This window comes from Salvelinus alpinus, chromosome 2 (genome assembly GCF_045679555.1).
Source record: "Salvelinus alpinus chromosome 2, SLU_Salpinus.1, whole genome shotgun sequence".
NCBI lineage: Eukaryota > Metazoa > Chordata > Actinopteri > Salmoniformes > Salmonidae > Salvelinus > Salvelinus alpinus.
In genome coordinates this window covers 88543238-88565459 of record NC_092087.1, presented here as the reverse complement: position 1 = coordinate 88565459, position 22222 = coordinate 88543238, and the positions used below count along the sequence as shown (strand labels likewise).

Genomic DNA, 22222 nt, shown 5'->3' with positions numbered 1-22222 from the left:
ACCTCTCCTCCCCTATGAACTCCAGTGGCGGACCTCTCCTCCCCCCAGGACTCCAGTGGTGGACCTCTCCTCCCCTATGAACTCAAGTGATGGACCTCTCCTCCCCTATGATCTCCAGTGGTGGACCTCTCCTCCCCCCAGGACTCCAGTGGTGGACCTCTCCTCCCCTCAGGACTCCAGTGGTGGACCTCTCCTCCCCTCAGGACTCCAATGGTGGATCTCTTCTCCACTATGGACTCCAGTGGTGGACCTCTCCTCCCCTCAGGACTCCAGTGATGGACCTCTCCTCCCCTCAGGACTCCGATGGTGGACCTCTCCTCCCCTCAGGACTCCAGTGGTGGACCTCTCCTCCCCTCAGGACTCCAGTGTTGGACCTCTCCTCCCCTCAGGATTCCAGTGTTGGACCTCTCCTCCCATTAGGACTCCAGTGTTGGACCTCTCCTCCCCTATGTGCTCCAGTGTTGGACCGCTCCTCCCCTCAGGACTCCAGTGGTGGACCTCTCCTCCCCTCAGGACTCCAGTGTTGGACCTCTCCTCCCCTCAGGATTCCAGTGTTGGACCTCTCCTCCCATTAGGACTCCAGTGTTGGACCTCTCCTCCCCTATGTGCTCCAGTGTTGGACCGCTCCTCCCCTATGGACTCCAGTGGTGGACCTCTCCTCCCCTATGGACTCCAGTGGTGGACCTCTCCTCCCCTCTGGACTCCAGTGGTGGACCTCTCCTCCCCTCAGGACTCCAGTGGTGGACCTCTCCTCCCCTCAGGACTCCAGTGTTGGACCTCTCCTCCCCTCAGGACTCCAGTGGTGGACCTCTCCTCCCTCTCAGGACTCCAGTGGTGGACCTCTCCACCTCTCAGGTCTCCAGTGGTGGACCTCTCCTCCTCTCAGGACTCCAGTGGTGGATCTCTCCTCCCATTAGGACTCCAGTGGTGGACCTCTCCTCCTCTCAGGACTCCAGTGGTGGACCTCTCCTCCTCTCAGGACTCCAGTGGTGGACCTCTCCTCCCCTATGAACTCCAGTGGTGGACCTCTCCTCCCCTATGAGCTCCAGTGGTGGACCTCTCCTCCCCCCAGGACTCCAGTGGTGGACCTCTCCTTCCCTATGAACTCCAGTGATGGACCTCTCCTCCCCTATGAACTCCAGGGGTGGACCTCTCCTCCCCCCAGGACTCCGGTGGTGGACCTCTCCTCCCCTCAGGACTCCAGTGGTGGACCTCTCTTCCCCTCAGGACTCCAATGGTGGATCTCTCCTCCCCTATGGACTCCAGTGGTGGACCTCTCCTCCCCTATGGACTCCGGTGGTGGACCTCTCCTCCCCTCCGGACTCCAGTGGTGGACCTCTCCTCCCCTCAGGACTCCAATGGTGGACCTCTCCTCTGACTGTGGACAATTTCCTCCCTTCCTCTCCTCCTTCTATATTCTGTGCTGTAGGTGAGGGGAGATAGAGAGTATCAGAGTTCTACATTCTAGATCGAGGTTATGTACTGTAGGTGTGGGGAAAGAGAGAGTATCAGAGTTCTACATTCTAGATCTAGGTTGTGTACTGTTGGTGTGGGGAAAGAGAGAGTATCAGAGTTCTACAAGAGAGATTATGTACCTTTGTCAACTTCAAGAATCCCAACATGTCCACTTGCACCTTGGAGAGGCTAAAGGTGAGAGGTGGGATGAAACATAATGCTGTCATATGCATTTAACTATGTGAGATGTGCTTGAATTTTTTTAGCTTGAACTTAAGGGGTTTGTACTCTTGGGACCATGCTATTGCTTCGATTGTACTTTTGGGACTATGCCATTGGTTCCATTGTACGCTTAGGACTACGTGATTGGTTCTATTGTACTTTTAGGACTATGCTATTGGTTCCATTGCACTTTTAGGATAATCTTTATTTAATCTTTATTTAACCAGACAAGTCATTTAAGAACAAATTCTCATTTACAATGGCGGCCTGGCAAGATGCAAAAGGTCTCCTGTGGGAACGGGGGCTTAAAAAAAGGCAATGCAAACTAGTGACATGGACTGACAACTAGAAACAGCTACATGTCTCAATAACCTGTTCATCTATTTAACCTTTGAACTCCTCCAAGGAAAGACATTCCAAGATCAAGGTGCTGAATAATGAAAGGACTTTTTCACATGTTTGATTCAAATTTTGGGTAGTGTTAGCATTAAACAAGATTGAGATGTGAGTTTGTATGTGTTCTCATTTCCTGCTAGAAGAGAGGATATATATAATGGCAGTTTTCCTTATTAAATGGTCTTCTGAATAAGAATGTACCAGGGTTTGAGCCTGCGTGTTGCTACTGATGTCCACCTGACAGCACTGTAGAGATCACAATGGTGAGTTAGACGTCTCTGTATGATACACAGAGTCAAGAGCCTTCAGTGGAGAGCTTGAGTCTTGCACATAAATAGTATCATCATTGTCCAACACAGAGAGAAAAGTACAACGATTCAACTCCTTTCTGGTGGTTATAAAATAAAATGCAATGTTATTCGTTTCATTGTACTTTTGGGACTATGCTTTTGGTTCAATTGTATGTATTTGGACTGCGCTTGCAGTTTGTCCTCCTGTTCAGGGGGTGGAGCTGGAGAGCACCAGGCTGGTGATCAGGTACCCAGACCGCTGGATGCAGAGAACCCCTCCCTCTCCTCAGAGGACCAACCCTATAGGCCTCAACACCTCCTCAGCCTCCCAGTACGCCTCCACAGGGTAAGGACATCCGTCTGTCATTCAAAACATCATTATGAGTTTTTCTAAAGTGTTACCAATCAACTCATATAAACTTTTGAAATGTACAAAGTGATGGAAGGAGGAAGCAGGAGCACAGGTGCAGGTGTTTGTGTTTTCATACTGTTTTTCTCTCTCTCTCCCAGGACCAGGAGGATGGCTCCCATCAATGGTGACGAGTGTTTCTTCTGGAGGACCACCGGCTGTTTCTATGGTGACAAGTGTTGCTTCAAACACAAGCCTGACCAGAGAGGAAGAGACAGGAAACCATGGCAACCCTGACCACCACGCAGTGACTGGATAGTGGAGAGGGAGGCGAATGATGAAGATGAAGGAAAAGGATGAGGGACTGTGTCCCTACTTTAAAAGGGAACAGGAGGCTTGGAGGTGTGTCACCCCATTTGTAGTCCTCTGGCACAGACCACAGATCCCAGACAGAACACTAGACATATAGAATGAGTGTGTGAAGTGTCAATCAAAGTGAAGAGGAGTGCACCTCTGATTTCCTTCCCCCTCTCCCTCTCCCTGAGCTGTGAAACATGGAAATTACATCATCATTAGAACCTTGAAGGGATATTTGCCCAGTGAACCTCCTCTGTGATGACCATGTTGTAGACACTAAGGGGGCTGACATCTGTTGTTATCATATGTTTTACTGTGTATGTATGAATGGTCATGTGACTGGACATGTGACCCCTTGTGATGTCACTGTGAGACTCACTGCCAGCCTGATGCCATAGGGTGCCTAGTAATTGCCCCAACAGGGGATAAATAATTGCTATTATTTAATTGAATTACATTTGAATATGGGGCATGTTCCAGGCAGACTATATTGCAGTCACCTGCCTGCTCTCACAAACATTAGTCCTTCTCCTTTTTAACCTAAAAGGGTACTATAATTCAGGGGTACTATAATTCAAAATCAAATAGCTAAATGATCCATGCTATGACCACCTTAAAACAATTCCATATGTCAGCTAGTAGAACCCCCGAAACGGCTCAGACTTTTAGAGGTTCAGAAACCCAGTGTCAGAGGGAACAATGTCCAGCACCTAAACACACAAATCAAATTGTATTAGTCACATGCGCCGAATACAACAGGTGTAGACCATACTGTGAAATGGTTACTTACAAGCCCTTAAGCAACAATGCAGTTGTTTTTATGTAAGAAAATATTTGATTATTTAAATTATAAAAATGCAAAAAAAATACAAATAAATCACACAATAAAATAACAATAACAAAGCAGCAATAAATAATTACATGAAAGATTATTCATTGTCATTTAAAAAAAACACGCATCAGTCAGACACAATAGGACACAATAATCCCAGACAGATAGACAGACTTAGTTATATGCATGTCAGGGTTCACTTTGGGTCCGTTGTTCTGAAGATCAGTGAGCTGAACACATCTCTTTCACACAAGCACACACTGGAAACTCAGAGCAGCTTGCCTTGGCCTTGGCATAATGACAGCTCACTGTTGTCTGTTGTTTCTAGCTAGCTAATGTTGATAGCTCAAAGTTAGGTAACTAGCTAGCTCACAAGCTAACTGTGGGGTATTGCTGTAATTCAGCGGCAGCTGATTGTTCACAATCCAGTCCATTCAGAGTAGCTGTGTGATGCACAAAAATACTTGTTTATCACTGAATAACAGCAGCTTCATGTAGCTAACAAGCTAGTTGAGATCACTTGTTCACTCAATTCAAACGCCAGTTCAACATAAGTCCCAATAACAGTACTTTTATGTGTGTGCCTGGTTTATTCTAAATTTATTTTTTAAAACATTTTCTACCTTCTATTTTGTAGATTTTCATCGGACTAGTGGGGACATATGAAGCCTGGAAGCTGCAGTAATGTTGAGATGTCAGTAGGGAGAGCTCTAGTCTAGAACACTGGTACCAATGATACTCCCCTTTCATCTGTTCTGGAACCTTCAGTACCACTTTGATGCAGCTGCTGAAGAGCGATGGGAATCGGTCACATTTTGTCTCTTGTTAAACATGTAGGCCCACTCCTCAAATTAAGAAATGTAACTACAGTATGCTGACTTTAGACCATTTTCTATTTAGATAGAGTAACATCCCTTATGTGACATGCTCTTACTGCATGTTAATGCCCTGACTAGACTACTTTTAAAATGTGTCAACCACAGAACTCACACTTAGGCTACGCCTGCTTCTACTAATACTTACAGTAGACTACTTCTTGTTTCCACGCAGTGACAGTACGTTGACTAACTGTTCAAGACCTCTCCCCTTCACTTCACTCTGTAAGTACACTGGACAATATCTTGTTATATAGTTTTAGTTTTGATGTTTTTAGCCGAACATCACATGACTTACTGTATCTTTGTTCTTGTTGGTTTATTTTGAACTGTGTTTTGGTTGTTACATCAGGGCCTGTATTCATAAAGTGTCTCAGACGTTCCGTATAATTATGATCTAAAAGGCTAAACTGATCCCAGATCAGCTCTCCTACTCTGATACACTTTGTGAATACTGACCCTGGACTGTTGTTTCACCAGTAATACCCAGATCTCCATTCAATAGGGTCATGTTCACTGTCAAAGTATAACAGGGTCAAGTATAAATGTGTGTGTGTGTGTGTGTGTGTGTGTGTGTGTGTGTGTGTGTGTGTGTGTGTGTGTGTGTGTGTGTGTGCGTGTGTGCGTGTGTGCACGTGCGCGTGCGTGTATACATGTATTTCGACATATTAATCTGATTGTTAGATATACAGTCACGACCAAAATCATTGGCACCCATGACAAATACTGAGCTATATTGTGTGCAACAAAAGACGCAAAGTACATTGTACATGTTGTTTCACATGACGACTTTAGCATGCTATTTTAAGAGCTCTCAGAGCAACAGAGTGACAGTAAGAGTAAGAGTGATTGAGTTGATGCTTCGAAAGAGCTTTAGGAGTAGTATTAACATGAGACACAGTGATGGTGGGTTGTGTTTAGGAGTAGTATTAACATGAGACAGTGATGGTGGGTTGTGTTTAGGAGTAGTATTAACATTAGACACAGTGATGGTGGGTTGTGTTTAGGAGTAGTATTAACATGACACAGTGATGGTGGGTTGTGTTTAGGAGTAGTATTAACATGAGACACAGTGATGGTGGGTTGTGTTTAGGAGTAGTATTAACATGAGACACAGTGATGGTGGGTTGTGTTTAGGAGTAGTATTAACATGAGACAGTGATGGTGGGTTGTGTTTAGCAGTAGTATTAACATGAGACACAGTGATGGTGGGTTGTGTTTAGGAGTAGTATTAACATGAGACACAGTGACGGTGGGTTGTGTTTAGCAGTAATATTAACATGAAACACAAGGCCGGCCTGCATAGGATTAGGCCTATGGCGGCAGATTGACGAGGGCAGCATTTTCTGAGCTAAACTGACCAAGACCCACATCCAACAACACAGAAAACATATTCTAAAAACAGGACAGGTCAAAGTAAAATAGACAATATGGTCTGGAAAACCAGGCTAGTCACTGCTGTCCAGGAGATTCATCCCGTGGGCTAAATTGTCATGATCAGTGGTTTCAAGTTTGTATCCTTCAGTGTTTTACTAAGCTGATCATAGTGAGAGAAAAATCATATTTCTGTATTTGCCGCTGTGTAAACACATTGCAAATAGGCTCAGGATAACTCCTCCTGATAAAGTTGGGTAGCTGATATTAAGAGGTTAATTAGCCAAATTGATTAGTCACAGGAATCAGGACTAATTAAGTTGATGAAACGGCCTGTTTTACAAACGGTGGACCTACCAAATGGACGGTCATTCATAAAATTCCATTGTGGGCCGACATGGTAGAAAACACCCCCGTAAGCACAGGCCGACATCTTTTGGACATCTTTTTTGGTCATGTCCGAACTGGCAGTCTTCTTTGGTGTTTTACAAATGGTAGGCTTACAACATAGATGGGCATTCCTAAAAATACATTTCAGACAACACTGTAGGCTATACCTCATTAAGCACCGTCCAACACTGACACCTTTTGGATGTTTTTTTGGAGCATTCCGGACCGGGCTTCATTTCCACGTTCACAGACGTTGGTTTTTGGTCTGGTCAGGTCCAAATCTGAACCAATCATAGACGTCGGTGTTTGGTTGAGATTTTCCCCGGTCTGGACCAGCTTTCATTTGGCCCAAACACAGACGTACATAAATCACGTCTTTTCATCTTTCATTCAGAACCTAAAGTGAACCTAACTTCAACATCTGGAAAAACAAGCATTTTAAAACCACGACCTAGAGAGGTAACAACGGCGATCGACTTAACACTTTACAACTAAGCACGCTGAAAATAAACAAGCCTTCTGCAGAGTTGCACACACTGTGCACCAACCAACAGCTCCACACAGAGAGCCAGAAGAGCTTTATTTCCTCCTTCCTGACTGCTGATGAGCTCTTAAAGTGGCAGCGCACGGTGAAGGCTCTGTGCAGAAGACGCCACAACATTAAACTATATATGGATAACAGACTATATATGGATAACAGGTTACATTATACTATATATGGATAACAGGCTACATTATACTATATATGGATAACAGGCTACACTAGACTATATATGGAGAACAGGCTACATTATACTATATATGGATAACAGGCTACATTAGACTATATATAGATAACAGGCTACATTAGACTATATATAGATAACAGGCTACATTAGACTATATATGGACAACAGGCTACATTAGACTATATATGGATAACAGGCTACATAAGAATATGTATAGATAACAGGCTACATTAGACTATATATGGATAACAGGCTACATTAGACTATATATGGATAACAGGCTACATTACACTATATATGGATAACAGGCTACATTAGACTACATATGGATAACAGGCTACATTAAACTATATATGGATAACAGGCTACATTATACTATATATGGATAACAGGCTACATTAGACTATATATAGATAACAGGCTACATTAGACTATATATGGACAACAGGCTACATTAGACTATATATGGATAACAGGCTACATTAGACTATATATGGACAACAGGCTACATTAAACTATATATGGATAACAGGCTACATTAGACTATATATAGATAACAGGCTACATTAGACTATATATGGATAACAGGCTACATTAGACTATATATGGATAACAGGCTACATTAGACTATATATAGATAACAGGCTACATTAGACTATATATGGATAACAGGCTACATTAGACTATACAGTATATGGACAGCAGGAGTCAATACAGCAGGCTATGGTGATGATGATACTGATTCCTCTGCTAACTAATGCTACTACCAGTACTGTACACAAGGGTCAACAGTGTAACATAATATGATAGTGGCATGTTGTAATACTACAGACATCAGTGGTTGTGTGATTAAATGTGACTTTGTCAAGTAGCCAGTGTTGCGTTTCACAATTCTATCCCATTAATTTCCCGTTTGTTTTGTTGTTATTAATCCAACATTATTGAGGACATTATTATTAGGATGGTGCAGTAATGTTGAGATGCCAGTAGGTGGAGCTCTAGTCTAGAACACTGGAACCTTCAGTAGCACTTTGATGCAGCTGATGAGGAGTGATGGACATGGGTTTTAAATGGAATGGGTTCTAATTGAATGACATCATGGAACTTTGACCTGTATATACAGAACTCAGAAGGGCAAGGCAAAACAATAAATTGTTAATGTTATAAATAGTATAGTCAACACATTTTTTACATGTGTAACGAACACGATGGGAGACAGAGAGCTGGTTTCAAGCGCAAGGCGCAGCAGGTGTTTCTTTAAAGGACCACAGGAGGAGGCAGGAAGCTGGGTCCAGGGGCAGGCAGAAGGTCAGAAACAGGGGGTCCAAAAAGGCACCCAGACCAACACCAGAGAACATCAGATCACCTAGAACACCCAGACCAACACCAGAGAACATCACATCACCTAGAACAACCAGACTAAAAGGCAACAGTACAGGCAGGGAAAAGGCTAACGTAGTCTGGGAGAACAGCAAGAGGTTGATAACAGGACATCCGATAGGCTAAGTTACATGCATGGAAAAGGCAAAAGGCGTCGTTAGTGAGGAAGGCAATAACTATCATACACAGGAGGACTAAATACGGGAAAGAAGTGTGTCACAAAACAAACAATACCTCACAATGACGGGGTGCAACGAACTGTACTAAATAGTGTGTGATAATGACATATAGGTTTGTGAACAGGTGATCAGAATTCAGGTGATTGGGATCTGGAGAGTGAGATGCGTTCAGGGGATCAATGTGTTTGAGAGTGTGAGCTGGAAAGTGTGTGAGCTGCAGTCTTTTTAACAATGTCTGTTGAAATACAGACACAGCCCTTTTCTGACGTACTGGTCTGGTCATGATGCATGTTAATGTCTTAAAGAGGAAGGAAAAGGACAGTTCTGATTCAGCTACATGTGTTCTGACGTCTTTATAATGTGTCAACACTTACTTCTTGTTTTCACCTCTCCCCTTTACTTCACTCTGCAAGTACACTTGACAATATCTTCAAATATAGTTTGTGGTTATTTGTTTTTAATCATTAGTCATATACATATGCTATCATTTTACTTCTTGTTATGTTTTGAGCTGTGTTTTGGTTGTTACATCAGGGTCAGTATTCATAAAGTGTCTCCCCCGGCGTGGATGAGTGTGTGTGTGACACAGTGAATTTATCTGAGGGCCCTTCAGGACCAGACTGATAGGGAGTAGGGTTGACATCTATACTGTGTAGGATGTGTGTTTTAACTTTTCTACATCCATAACAACCAGCTCTCTAGAATTTGATACAGACTCCATGGGCCTTATTGGCCTTCACCACAGATGGTGTGTGTGTGTGTGTGTGTGTGAGAGTGTGTGTGTGTGTGTGTGTGTGTGTGTGTGTGTGTGTGTGTGTGTGTGTGTGTGTGTGTGTGTGTGTGTGTGTGTGTGTGTGTGTGTGTGTGTGTGTGTGTGTGTGTGTTACTTCCTGTTTATCCTCACAGCTTGGGGATAGGAGCTATCATTGAACCTGATGGTCATTCTTTAGGCTGCTGTACAGCTTGATGGACTGTAGAGGCTTGAACATTTATCCTCCTATATTTGGGGTTCTGAGAATAAAACAGCTTCACAACAATCAATATAGAATATGTGTTTATAGTAGCACACATCTGTTCAATAAGTGGTTGATGTTGTTGTTGATATAATGATGATGATGTATGGAGTTATTCACCAGCTATAGAGTGAGTTGTTGTTTATGTTTCTAAGACTGCAGGGTGGGAGATGCAACAATGGCTTTGAGAACAGCAGGAAGTGTGTTGGTGGTATTTCTCTGGTCTGTGGCAGGTATGGTCCCTTTCACAACTGTTTAAGTTGCCCTGTGTTTCAATGTACAAACATGTCTAAAAGGTTAAGAGTCGTAATGTTATTATGTTGTTCTGTTTGTCGTATCTACTTCACTTTATATAGTTGTCTTTCACTCCTCATTGAGAGATGCTTATCTGTGGTTTCCATTCACACTCAACTCAGCAACTATGGCAACAAAATGTGGACACAACCTTCTGTTATTGTGAGCCATTTTGGCTTAATTGTGATACCCTTGTGTTGTGTGACTGTGTGTTTCAGTGGTACTGGGTCAGGATGGCTGGAGTGTTACATCCACCAATCAGAGTATCTGTGCCTTGAGGGGGTCAACAGTTGATCTGTCCTGCTCTTACACATATCCCAGTGGTACAGTCACAAAAACCCTCTGGTTCACTGAATGGGGGACTGGTGTAGAACCTGAATATCTAGGTCAGGACCCAGAGTATGCAGGTCGTCTGGAGTATCATGGGGATAAGAAGAAAGACTGCACCCTGAGAATCACAGACCTGAGAGAGAGAGACTCAGCTACGTACTGGTTCAGATTACTAACAGATCAGGAAGGAGGGACATATACTGGCAGTCCTGGCCAACTTGGAGTGACTTTGTCTGTCACAGGTACAGTAAAAAATAGCTTTTATTTTGAGTTCCAATTAGTTCTGGACAATTGTTGTGGTGTGTGTGTATAATAGTCTGTATAACATAGGATTTCTTCCATCTTTGTATTAGAGTGATAAGTCAGTGATGAAGGGATTTACAGTGCTATTGTTTTTTCTCCAGGTCTTCAGGTGAAGGTGACTGGTGGATATCAGGATAAGACATTGACCTGTATCACCACCTGTACTCTGAGTAACCCCAACCCCATCTATATCTGGTACAAGAACGGACAACATCTAGATGAGAGCACCTCCCCCCAGTACAAAGACTCAGTCTCCAGTAACTATGTAGACAGTTACTCCTGTGCTGTAAAAGGCCATGAGGATCTCCACTCTCCTGCAGTGTGTGAGTGTGATTTTAATACATAAAACGGTATAACCTCTGTGTGTGTTGGTTTCACTTTGTCATTTGAGAACTTTTAGCATTTCTAGAAAGAACGGAGAATATAATCCAGTTGTCCTCTTGTTATGTCACTGTGTTTCAGGTGTTCAGGGTCAGAGATGCAACAGAGTGACTTACACCAAGAGGAGAATCTGTGTCTTGAAGGGGTCAACAGTGGACATATCCTGTACTTATGTTGGTTATTATTACACCACATCAACATTCTGGTTTAGAAGTGATAAGTCGACCGCTGAAGACCTAACCACAGACCCAGGGTATGCAGGTCGTGTGGAGTACACTGGAAAATACAGAGGTCCCTTCACCCTGAGAATCACAGATCTGAGAGAGGAGGACTCAGCTGAGTATCGCTTCACTTTTAAAACAAACAACTTTGAATGGGGTCATAGTTTCCCAGGAACAACTCTGACTGTCACAGGTAATACACTACACTGTATGATACAACTGTAAATAATATTGAATTACAGGAGAAAATAAATTAACCATCCTTTTAACACAGAGGTGTATGTGGTTTTATACATATTGTTTCAGGTCTGCAGGTGAAGGTGACTCCTGCTGCAGAGGGACAGAAGACACTGACCTGTAGCACCACCTGTACTCTGACTGACAACTCCACCTACATCTGGTACAAGAACGGACAACGTCTAGATGAGCCCACTTCCCAACAATACTCTAGTAATACCCTAGTAGTGTTGGGTCATTCTGTGGACAGTTACTCCTGTGCTGTAGAACACCATGAGGACCTTCACTCTCCTGCAGTGTGTGAGTATGAATTAAACTACTATTATACTTAGAAAGTATCAATCATTTAATATCAATGAGAAGAGTATTACTGCTTTATCTATCAATATTCATCATTACATAGACATTACACACAATGTCTTAGATGTATGCATGTCTATAGTTAGAATGTTCAGTACCTCAAACACTTGAAGAATAGTTTAGTAGACACTCTGGTCCTAAAGTATCTCCAAATGTATTCTTGTTCATGTTTTGTGTAAGTGATAGTTTTAGATAGTTCTCTGACTTTAGATATTATTTATTTTTGACATGACGTCATTTGAGGTAGTATACTACAGTCCTGACCCTCTGACAAATTCTGCTTTACTAGATGCTCCAAAGAACACCTCAGTGTCAGTCAGTCCCTCTGGTGAAATAGTGGAGGGCAGTTCAGTGACTCTGACCTGCAGCAGTGATGCCAACCCACCTGTGGACAAATACACCTGGTACAAGAAGAACGTAACCTCACCAAAAGCATCAGGACAGAGTTACAGCATCACTAACATCAGCTCTGAGGACAGAGGAGAATACTACTGTGAGGCTGAGAATACAATATCATCTAATAACTCTACAACTCTGAAGATCATTGTAGCAGGTAAAGTTTAATCTTTAATACCTCAATACAAAAGGACTTTTCAAGATATGTCTTAATAAATATACTTTCGATTATTACACTTTTGTATATAACTACAGGTTGGCTTATAAAATCCCCAAGTATTAACAAGTATTAATTAATTTTCTGTATTTGTATAATAATGTTCAGTTCATTAGAACATGCTGTGTAATCATATTCTAAACTTTATTATAGGGAAACAAACCTCAGTTCTGACTGCAGCTGTAGGAATTATAGTGGTTGTTCTGGTTCTCATCCTCTGTCTCTCTGGACTCATGTGGTTCAGGTGAGTGAAGAAGGGAACATTGATATTTGTATAATTCTTTCACCTTAGACCTCTGATTTGTTATTAACTTAATTCATTTATATATGTATTTATTGGCCCAACGCCCTTAAATGCTAAACTGTATTAGTAACATATCAACTTCCACTAGAGGTCAGTATAGAGCAGAACTCACTCTTTCCTTCATTACAGGAGATCCACAGGAGGAAGTGATGCCACAGCAGACACACAGGTGATTCTATCAGTTATCAGTTATCAGTTACACCAGGGTTTTCCAACCCCCCCCCCCCCCCCCCCCCCCCAGCTCCGAGTTTGAGAAACCCTGAGTTACAGCTCCATTTTCATCAATTTACTGTCACGACAGTCTCTTTCATACTATATTCATTGTTGCGCGTCTCTCTCTCTCTCTCTCTCTCTCTCTCTCTCTCTCTCTCTCTCTCTCTCTCTCTCTCTCTCTCTCTCTCTCTCTCTCTCTCTCTCTCTCTCTCTCTCTCTCTCTCTCTCTCTCTCTCTCTCTCTCTCTCTCTCTCTCTCTCTCTCTCTCTCTCTCTCTCTCTCTCTCTCTCTCTCTCTCTCTCTCTCTCTCTCTCTCTCTCTCTCTCTCTCTCTCTCTCTCTCTCAATTCAATTCAATTCAAGGGGCTTTATTGGCATGGGAAACATGTGTTAACATTGCCAAAGCAAGTGAGGTAGATATTATACAAAAGTGAAATAAACAATACAAATTAACAGTAAACATTACACATACAGAAGTTTCAAAACAATAAAGACATTACAAATGTTATATTATATATATACAGTGTTGTAACAATGTACAAATGGTTAAAGCACACGAGTTAAAATAAATAAGCATAAATATGGGTTATATTTACAATGCTGTTTGTTCTTCACTGGTTGCCCTTTTCTTGTGGCAACAGGTCACAAATCTTGCTGCTGTGATGGCACACTGTGGAATTTCTCCCAGTAGATATGGGAGTTTATCAAAATTGGATTTGTTTTCAAATTCTTTGTGGATCTGTGTAATCTGAGGGAAATATGTCTCTCTAATATGGTCATACATTGGGCAGGAGGTTAGGAAGTGCAGCTCAGTTTCCACCTCATTTTGTGGGCAGTGTGCACATAGCCTGTCTTCTCTTGAGAGCCATGTCTGCCTACGGCGGCCTTTCTCAATAGCAAGGCTATGCTCACTGAGTCTGTACATAGTCAAAGCTTTCCTTAAGTTTGGGTCAGTCACAGTGGTCAGGTATTCTGCCACTGTGTACTCTCTGTTTAGGGCCAAATAGCATTCTAGTTTGCTCTGTTTTTTTGTTAATTCTTTCCAATGTGTCAAGTAATTATCTTTTTGTTTTCTCATGATTTGGTTGGGTCTAATTGTGCTGTTGTCCTGGGGCTCTGTGGGGTGTGTTTGTGTTTGTGAGCAGAGCCCTAGGACCAGCTTGATTAGGGGACTCTTCTCCAGGTTCATCTCTCTGTAGGTGATGGCTTTGTTATGGAAGGTTTGGGAATCGCTTCCTTTTAGGTGGCTGTAGAATTTAACGGCTCTTTTCTGGATTTTGATAATTAGTGGGTATCGGCCTAATTCTGCTCTGCATGCATTATTTGGTGTTCTACGTTGTACACGGAGGATATTTTTGCAGAATTCTGCATGCAGAGTCTCAATTTGGTGTTTGTCCCATTTTGTGAAATCTTGGTTGGTGAGCGGACCCCAGACCTCACAACCATAAAGGGCAATGGGGTCTATGACTGATTCAAGTATTTTTAGCCAGATCCTAATTGGTATGTTGAAATTTATGTTCCTTTTGATGGCATAGAAGGCCCTTCTTGCCTTGTCTCTCAGATCGTTCACAGCTTTGTGGAAGTTACCTGTGGTGCTGATGTTTAGGTCGAGGTATGTATAGTTTTTTGTGTGCTCTAGGGCAACGGTGTCTAGATGGAATTTGTGGTCCTGGTGACTGGACCTTTTTTGGAACACCATTATTTTGGTCTTACTGAGATTTACTGTCAGGGCCCAGGTCTGACAGAATCTGTGCAGAAGATCTAGGTGCTGCTGTAGGCCCTCCTTGGTTGGTGACAGAAGCACCAGATCATCAGCAAACAGTAGACATTTGACTTCGGATTCTAGTAGGGTGAGACCGGGTGCTGCAGACTGTTCTAGTGCCCGCGCCAATTCGTTGATATATATGTTGAAGAGGGTGGGGCTTAAGCTGCATCCCTGTCTCACCCCACGACCCTGTGTGAAGAAATGTGTGTGTTTTTTGCCAATTTTAACCGCACACTTGTTGTTTGTGTACATGGATTTTATAATGTCGTATGTTTTACCCCCAACACCACTTTCCATCAATTTGTATAGCAGACCCTCATGCCAAATTGAGTCGAAGGCTTTTTTGAAATCAACAAAGCATGAGAAGACTTTGCCTTTGTTTTTGTTTGTTTGGTTGTCAATTAGGGTGTGTAGGGTGAATACATGGTCTGTTGTACGGTAATTTAGTAAAAAGCCAATTTGACATTTGCTCAGTACATTGTTTTCATTGAGGAAATGTACGAGTCTGCTGTTAATGATAATGCAGAGGATTTTCCCAAGGTTACTGTTGATGCATATTCCACGGTAGTTATTGGGGTCAAATTTGTCTCCACTTTTGTGGATTGGGGTGATCAGTCCTTGGTTCCAAATATTGGGGAAGATGCCAGAGCTAAGGACGATGTTAAAGAGTTTTAGTATAGCCAATTGGAATTTGTTGTCTGTATATTTGATCATTTCATTAAGGATACCATCAACACCACAGGCCTTTTTGGGTTGGAGGGTTTTTATTTTGTCCTGTAACTCATTCAAGGTAATTGGAGAATCCAGTGGGTTCTGGTAGTCTTTAATAGTTGATTCTAGGATTTGTATTTGATCATGTATATGTTTTTGCTCTTTATTCTTTGTTATAGAGCCAAAAAGATTGGAGAAGTGGTTTACCAATCTCCATTTTGGATAGATAATTCTTCGTGTTGTTGTTTGTTTAGTGTTTTCCAATTTTCCCAGAATTGGTTAGAGTCTATGGAGTCTTCAATTACATTGAGCTGATTTCTGACGTGCTGTTCCTTCTTTTTTCGTAGTGTATTTCTGTATTGTTTTAGTGATTCACCATAGTGAAGGCGTAGACTCAGGTTTTCCGGGTCTCTATGTTTTTGGTTGGACAGGTTTCTCAATTTATTTCTTAGATTTTTGCATTCTATATCAAACCATTTGTCATTGTTGTTCATTTTCTTCGGTTTTCTATTTGAGATTTTTAGATTTGATAGGGAAGCTGAGAGGACAAATATACTGTTAAGATTTTCTACTGCCAAGTTTACACCTTCACTATTGCAGTGGAACATTTTACCCAGGAAGTTGTCTAAAAGGGATTGAATTTGCTGTTGCCTAATTGTTTTTTGGTAGGTTTCCAAACTGCATTCCTTCCATCTATAGCATTTCTTAATGTTACTCAGTTCCTTTGGCTTTGATGCCTCATGATTGAGTATTGCTCTGTTCAAGTAGACTGTGATTTTGCTGTGGTCTGATAGGGGTGTCAGTGGGCTGACTGTGAACGCTCTGAGAGACTCTGGGTTGAGGTCAGTGATAAAGTAGTCTACAGTGCTACTGCCAAGAGATGAGCTATAGGTGAACCTACCATAGGAGTCCCCTCGAAGCCTACCATTGACTATGTACATACCCAGCGTGCGACAGAGCTGCAGGAGTTGTGACCCGTTTTTGTTGGTTATGTTGTCATAGTTGTGCCTAGGGGGGCATGTGGGGGAGGGAATGCTGTCACCTGCAGGCAGGTGTTTGTCCCCCTGTGTGCTGAGGGTGTCAGGTTCTTGTCCAGTTCTGGCATTTAGGTCGCCACAGACTAATACATGTCCCTGGGCCTGGAAATGATTGATTTCCCCCTCCAGGATGGAGAAGCTGTCTTTATTAAAGTATGGGGATTCTAGTGGGGGGATATAGGTAGCACACAGGAGGACATTTTTCTCTGTTAAGATAATTTCCTTTTGAATTTCTAGCCAAATGTAAAATGTTCCTGTTTTGATTAATTTAATGGAGTGAGTTAGGTCTGCTCTATACCAAATTAGCATTCCCCTGAGTCCCTTCCCTGTTTCACACCTGGTAGTTTGGTGGATGGGACTACCAGCTCTCTGTAACCTAGAGGGCAACCAGTGTGTCCGTCTCCTCTGTACCAGGTTTCTTGCAGGATGACAATGTCTGCATTACCGATTTCTTTGGTGAAGTCCGGGTTCCTGCTCTTTAGGCCAAAGGCAGACGACCTCAGGCCTTGGATATTCCAGGATGATATAGTGAAGGCTTTTTGTTCCATAAAGTGTCCAATGTTGTTGGCCGTGTGGTTTGGCCTCAGGCCAGTAAGTGTGAGCAGAGCCTGCTGAGCATCTGGTACATGCCGTTGGCTTGGGCGAGTGTAAGAGTGGGGGTTGGGCCTGTTTGCCCGCTCACTACCTGGGCGTATGTGTGACTTCCATGTTGATGCCCTCTTTGCGGGGGTGGGGTGCATGGGGTGGGCAGGAGTGGCATAGGTCTGATCTGAGGTGGCCTAAATGGGGTGTGGGCATGGTTGATGTGGGGGGGTGTTGATTGGTTGGGGTGGGGGTGTGGATGTGTCTGGGGGTGCTGTGGTCTGGATGTAAGTCCTCTTGGCGTGGGTCCTCTATGTGTAGGTCCACGGGGGGGTCCTGCAGGTCTTGGAGGGTGTCTCGCTGGTCTGGGTGGGGTGTCTATTGATCTGTTGCTCCTGTGTGAAGTGTTGGGGCTGCGTTGAGAGCGATGTCCTTTAGAGTCCGGGCAAAGGTGGGCACTGCTGCCTTATAGAGGTGGACCTGGTCATAGAGGCTGTTCAAGTCCAGGGTGGAGTGGTGGGCCAGGAAAACATTTGGTTTTGAGGCACAGTCACGGGAAATGCTTGCGTTTACCCGCTGTATTGTAGCAGGGTGGAAGTCTTTTCGTGGTAGCAGGGTGGAGATAACCACTTGTGCATTGGGGAAAGTAGAAGAAGCTTTTTCAATCACTCCCTTCAGTGCTGTGGCCACCCTTTCCTGCTGTGCTCTCAGGTCGTTTGTGCCTGTGTGTATTATTATGTGGCTAGGTGAGCCTAGTTTGTCCTCAGACAGAAGGTTTAGGGCGCGCTGGGTGTTTGGACACCAGAGTTTAGACACACTGTGTTTGGGAAAAAGTTTTTTTTCTTCTATATATTTCCCATTTGAGTCCATAAGGAGAACAATCTGTGTCTTGTGTTTGTTCTCAGTGGGTGTGGGGGGGTTGTCAGGAGGGCTATCAGGGTGGCTGACAGGGGGGGTGCTCAGAGGGGGTGAGAGCTGCTGGGCTTGGGGTTTTTCTTTTGTCTGTTCTGCTGTGATGTTGACTCTATGGTCAGGGTCTGGTGTGGACTGTTCTGCTGTGGTGTCGAGACTTTTGTCCGGTGCTGAGGTGGGCTGTTCTGCTGGCGTCTCTGTGGGGATGGCCACCTCCCTAGTGGGTTGTTCTCTGTCACATGTCATCCCCCTCAACCTCTCCTCCAGCAGTCTGATCCTCTCCTCCATCCCCCTCTCCCTCTCCTCCAGCAGTCTGATCCTCTCCTCTAGTGCTTTGTTCTGCTCCTGCTTCTGCTCTTTCTCCTGTTGAAGTTGTCTCACCACTGTCCAGAGTGCAGATATGTCTCTCTCCACCTCCAGCTCTCCTGGTCTGGTTAAGGGGTTGTTGTGCTGGACTGTTTTCTGGGTCTGTGCTGACTGGAGTGTAATCACCTGCTGTTCCAGCTCCACCTGCCTTACCTCCAGCTGGGTGAATTTATCCTTCATTTCAATGAGGGAGAAGTGCTCTGTACTGGGAGGTTGACTGTCTGCTGAGGGTTGCTCGACTGTGGGGTTATATGATGAAGAGGTCTGGTCTGACCCGCTTGGGGTGGGGGTATCTTTATCAAGGGAGAGCTTCTCCTGCTGGGCTAATTCTTTGATTAGGTGAAAGTCCAGCTGAAACTGTTTGGGGTTGCCCTGTACCAATACTGTTCCAGACTTATATAGATTTATGTTAGCTGACTCAGAGTCCTCGTTGTCAAGTATCCTGAGTTTCCACCCCTCGTTAACCCCCCCTCTCTTAACAGAGGGGTAGTGTACTAATATAGCACTGTGCCATGCCAGGGGATGGTTTGTGTGGAAGATAAGGTTGCTGATGTTCCCATTTTTGTAATAGTCAGCAAAAAGTGTCTCTTGATTTTCCATAAGGAGCTTCATTTTGTGCTCTTTTCTTGCCTTATCATTCTTTACACTCACAGGGTACTGTATTTTAATTACCTCTGAACAGCAGGAGGGAGCTTCTAAGGCCTCTCCATTTGGTTGGGGTAGACTATTCGACTCTCCTGCCATTGTTGGGCTAATGGTCTTTGACACCTCTCACTTGACACGTCAGTGCTAGTTGAAGCTGTATCAAGTCAGTTCCAGGTTGGGTGGTGTTTTCAGGTTTCTGTTGTTTTCCAGAGAATTTGCTGTTTAGCATAATAATCCTTGGTGGTTGTGAATCTTTCAGGTGATTCCGTAATTCCGTCCAAAATCAGGTTGTAGGTTTTGAGTTTTGAATTGAATTTAGGGTTATGTTGTAGAGGGTAGCATCCTGTATGTGTTCCTGACAAAAAAATCCAAGTTTAACTAACTCTAAATCTATCTTTTTTAAAGAAAATGCTGAAAAATGCAGGAGCTCATCTGATCATCTGATCATGACCTCTCTCTCTCTCTCTCTCTCCTTGTTAGCTAGCTAGCTTCTTTCAGGAGAGTCCCTAGCAACTGCCTAGCAACAGGTAAACAACTTAGCTAGCTAAGAAAACGGTATAATTCTATTAATTTTTTTTACTTTTTCAAAAGCCTTTCTTCTTTGTTTGCTGCTTGTTTGGTCTCCTATTCAGTCTTGCAGTTTTCTTTTGCTTTTTTTCGATGTACTTTACTCTAAAAACCATGTAAAATTCAATATTTGTAGGAGCTCATCTTTTCAGCTGTTGCTGCTTAATTTGGAACTCCGGAACACTCTCTCTCTCTCAATTCAATTCAATTCAATTCAAGGGGCTTTATTGGCATGGGAAACATGTGTTAACATTGCCAAAGCAAGTGAGGTAGGTAATATACAAAAGTCAAATAAACAATAAAAATGAACAGTAAACATTACACATACAGAAGTTTCAAAACAATAAAGACATTACAAATGTCATATTATATATATGCAGTGTTGTAACAATGTACAAATGGTTAAAGCACACAAGTTAAAATAAATAAACATAAATATGGGTTGTATTTACAGTGGTGTTTGTTCTTCACTGGTTGCCCTTTTCTTGTGGCAACAGGTCACAAATCTTGCTGCTGTGATGGCACACTGTGGAATTTCACCCAGTAGATATGGGAGTTTATCAAAATTGGATTTGTTTTCGAATTCCTTGTGGATCTGTGTAATCTGAGGGAAATATGTCTCTCTAATATGGTCATACATTGGGCAGGAGGTTAGGAAGTGCAGCTCAGTTTCCACCTCATTTTGTGGGCAGTGTGCACATAGCCTGTCTTCTCTTGAGAGCCATGTCTGCCTACGGCGGCCTTTCTCAATAGCAAGGCTATGCTCACTGAGTCTGTACATAGTCAAAGCTTTCCTTAAGTTTGGGTCAGTCACAGTGGTCAGGTATTCTGCCACTGTGTACTCTCTGTTTAGGGCCAAATAGCATTCTAGTTTGCTCTGTTTTTTTGTTAATTCTTTCCAATGTGTCAAGTAATTATCTTTTTGTTTTCTCATGATTTGGTTGGGTCTAATTGTGCTGTTGTCCTGGGGCTCTGTGGGGTGTGTTTGTGTTTGTGAACAGAGCCCTAGGACCAGCTTGCTTAGGGGACTCTTCTCCAGGTTCATCTCTCTGTAGGTGATGGCTTTGTTATGGAAGGTTTGGGAATCGCTTCCTTTTAGGTGGTTGTAGAATTTAACGGCTCTTTTCTGGATTTTGATAATTAGTGGGTATCGGCCTAATTCTGCTCTGCATGCATTATTTGGTGTTCTACGTTGTACACGGAGGATATTTTTGCAGAATTCTGCATGCAGAGTCTCAATTTGGTGTTTGTCCCATTTTGTGAAATCTTGGTTGGTGAGCGGACCCCAGACCTCACAACCATAAAGGGCAATGGGCTCTATGACTGATTCAAGTATTTTTAGCCAGATCCTAATTGGTATGTTGAAATTTATGTTCCTTTTGATGGCATAGAAGGCCCTTCTTGCCTTGTCTCTCAGATCGTTCACAGCTTTGTGGAAGTTACCTGTGGTGCTGATGTTTAGGCCGAGGTATGTATAGTTTTTTGTGTGCTCTAGGGCAACGGTGTCTAGATGGAATTTGTGGTCCTGGTGACTGGACCTTTTTTGGAACACCATTATTTTGGTCTTACTGAGATTTACTGTCAGGGCCCAGGTCTGACAGAATCTGTGCAGAAGATCTAGGTGCTGCTGTAGGCCCTCCTTGGTTGGTGACAGAAGCACCAGATCATCAGCAAACAGTAGACATTTGACTTCGGATTCTAGTAGGGTGAGACCGGGTGCTGCAGACTGTTCTAGTGCCCGCGCCAATTCGTTGATATATATGTTGAAGAGGGTGGGGCTTAAGCTGCATCCCTGTCTCACCCCACGACCCTGTGTGAAGAAATGTGTGTGTTTTTTGCCAATTTTAACCGCACACTTGTTGTTTGTGTACATGGATTTTATAATGTCGTATGTTTTACCCCCAACACCACTTTCCATCAATTTGTATAGCAGACCCTCATGCCAAATTGAGTCGAAGGCTTTTTTGAAATCAACAAAGCATGAGAAGACTTTGCCTTTGTTTTGGTTTGTTTGGTTGTCAATTAGGGTGTGTAGGGTGAATACATGGTCTGTTGTACGGTAATTTGGTAAAAAGCCAATTTGACATTTGCTCAGTACATTGTTTTCATTGAGGAAATGTACGAGTCTGCTGTTAATGATAATGCAGAGTATTTTCCCAAGGTTACTGTTGACGCATATTCCACGGTAGTTATTGGGGTCAAATTTGTCTCCACTTTTGTGGATTGGGGTGATCAGTCCTTGGTTCCAAATATTGGGGAAGATGCCAGAGCTAAGGACGATGTTAAAGAGTTTTAGTATAGCCAATTGGAATTTGTTGTCTGTATATTTGATCATTTCATTAAGGATACCATCAACACCACAGGCCTTTTTGGGTTTGAGGGTTTTTATTTTGTCCTGTAACTCATTCAAGGTAATTGGAGAATCCAATGGGTTCTGGTAGTCTTTAATAGTTGATTCTAGGATTTGTATTTGATCATGTATATGTTTTTGTTCTTTATTCTTTGTTATAGAGCCAAAAAGATTGGAGAAGTGGTTTACCCA

General features: G+C 43.1%; 1 protein-coding gene across 1 annotated transcript in view; it reads left to right on the top strand.

Annotated features, from left to right (window-relative positions):
- The window catches only part of LOC139541509 (uncharacterized), a 103447-nt gene that overhangs the window by 6046 nt on the left and 75179 nt on the right, over positions 1–22222 (top strand). Inside the window, exons 2-5 of the mRNA XM_071346221.1 lie at positions 2559–2709; positions 2874–3114; positions 4952–5001; positions 9996–10073. Coding sequence (XP_071202322.1) covers positions 3047–3114; positions 4952–5001; positions 9996–10073 — 196 coding nt within the window. The 5' untranslated portion in view covers positions 2559–2709; positions 2874–3046. The remainder of the gene's footprint in view (positions 1–2558; positions 2710–2873; positions 3115–4951; positions 5002–9995; positions 10074–22222) is intronic.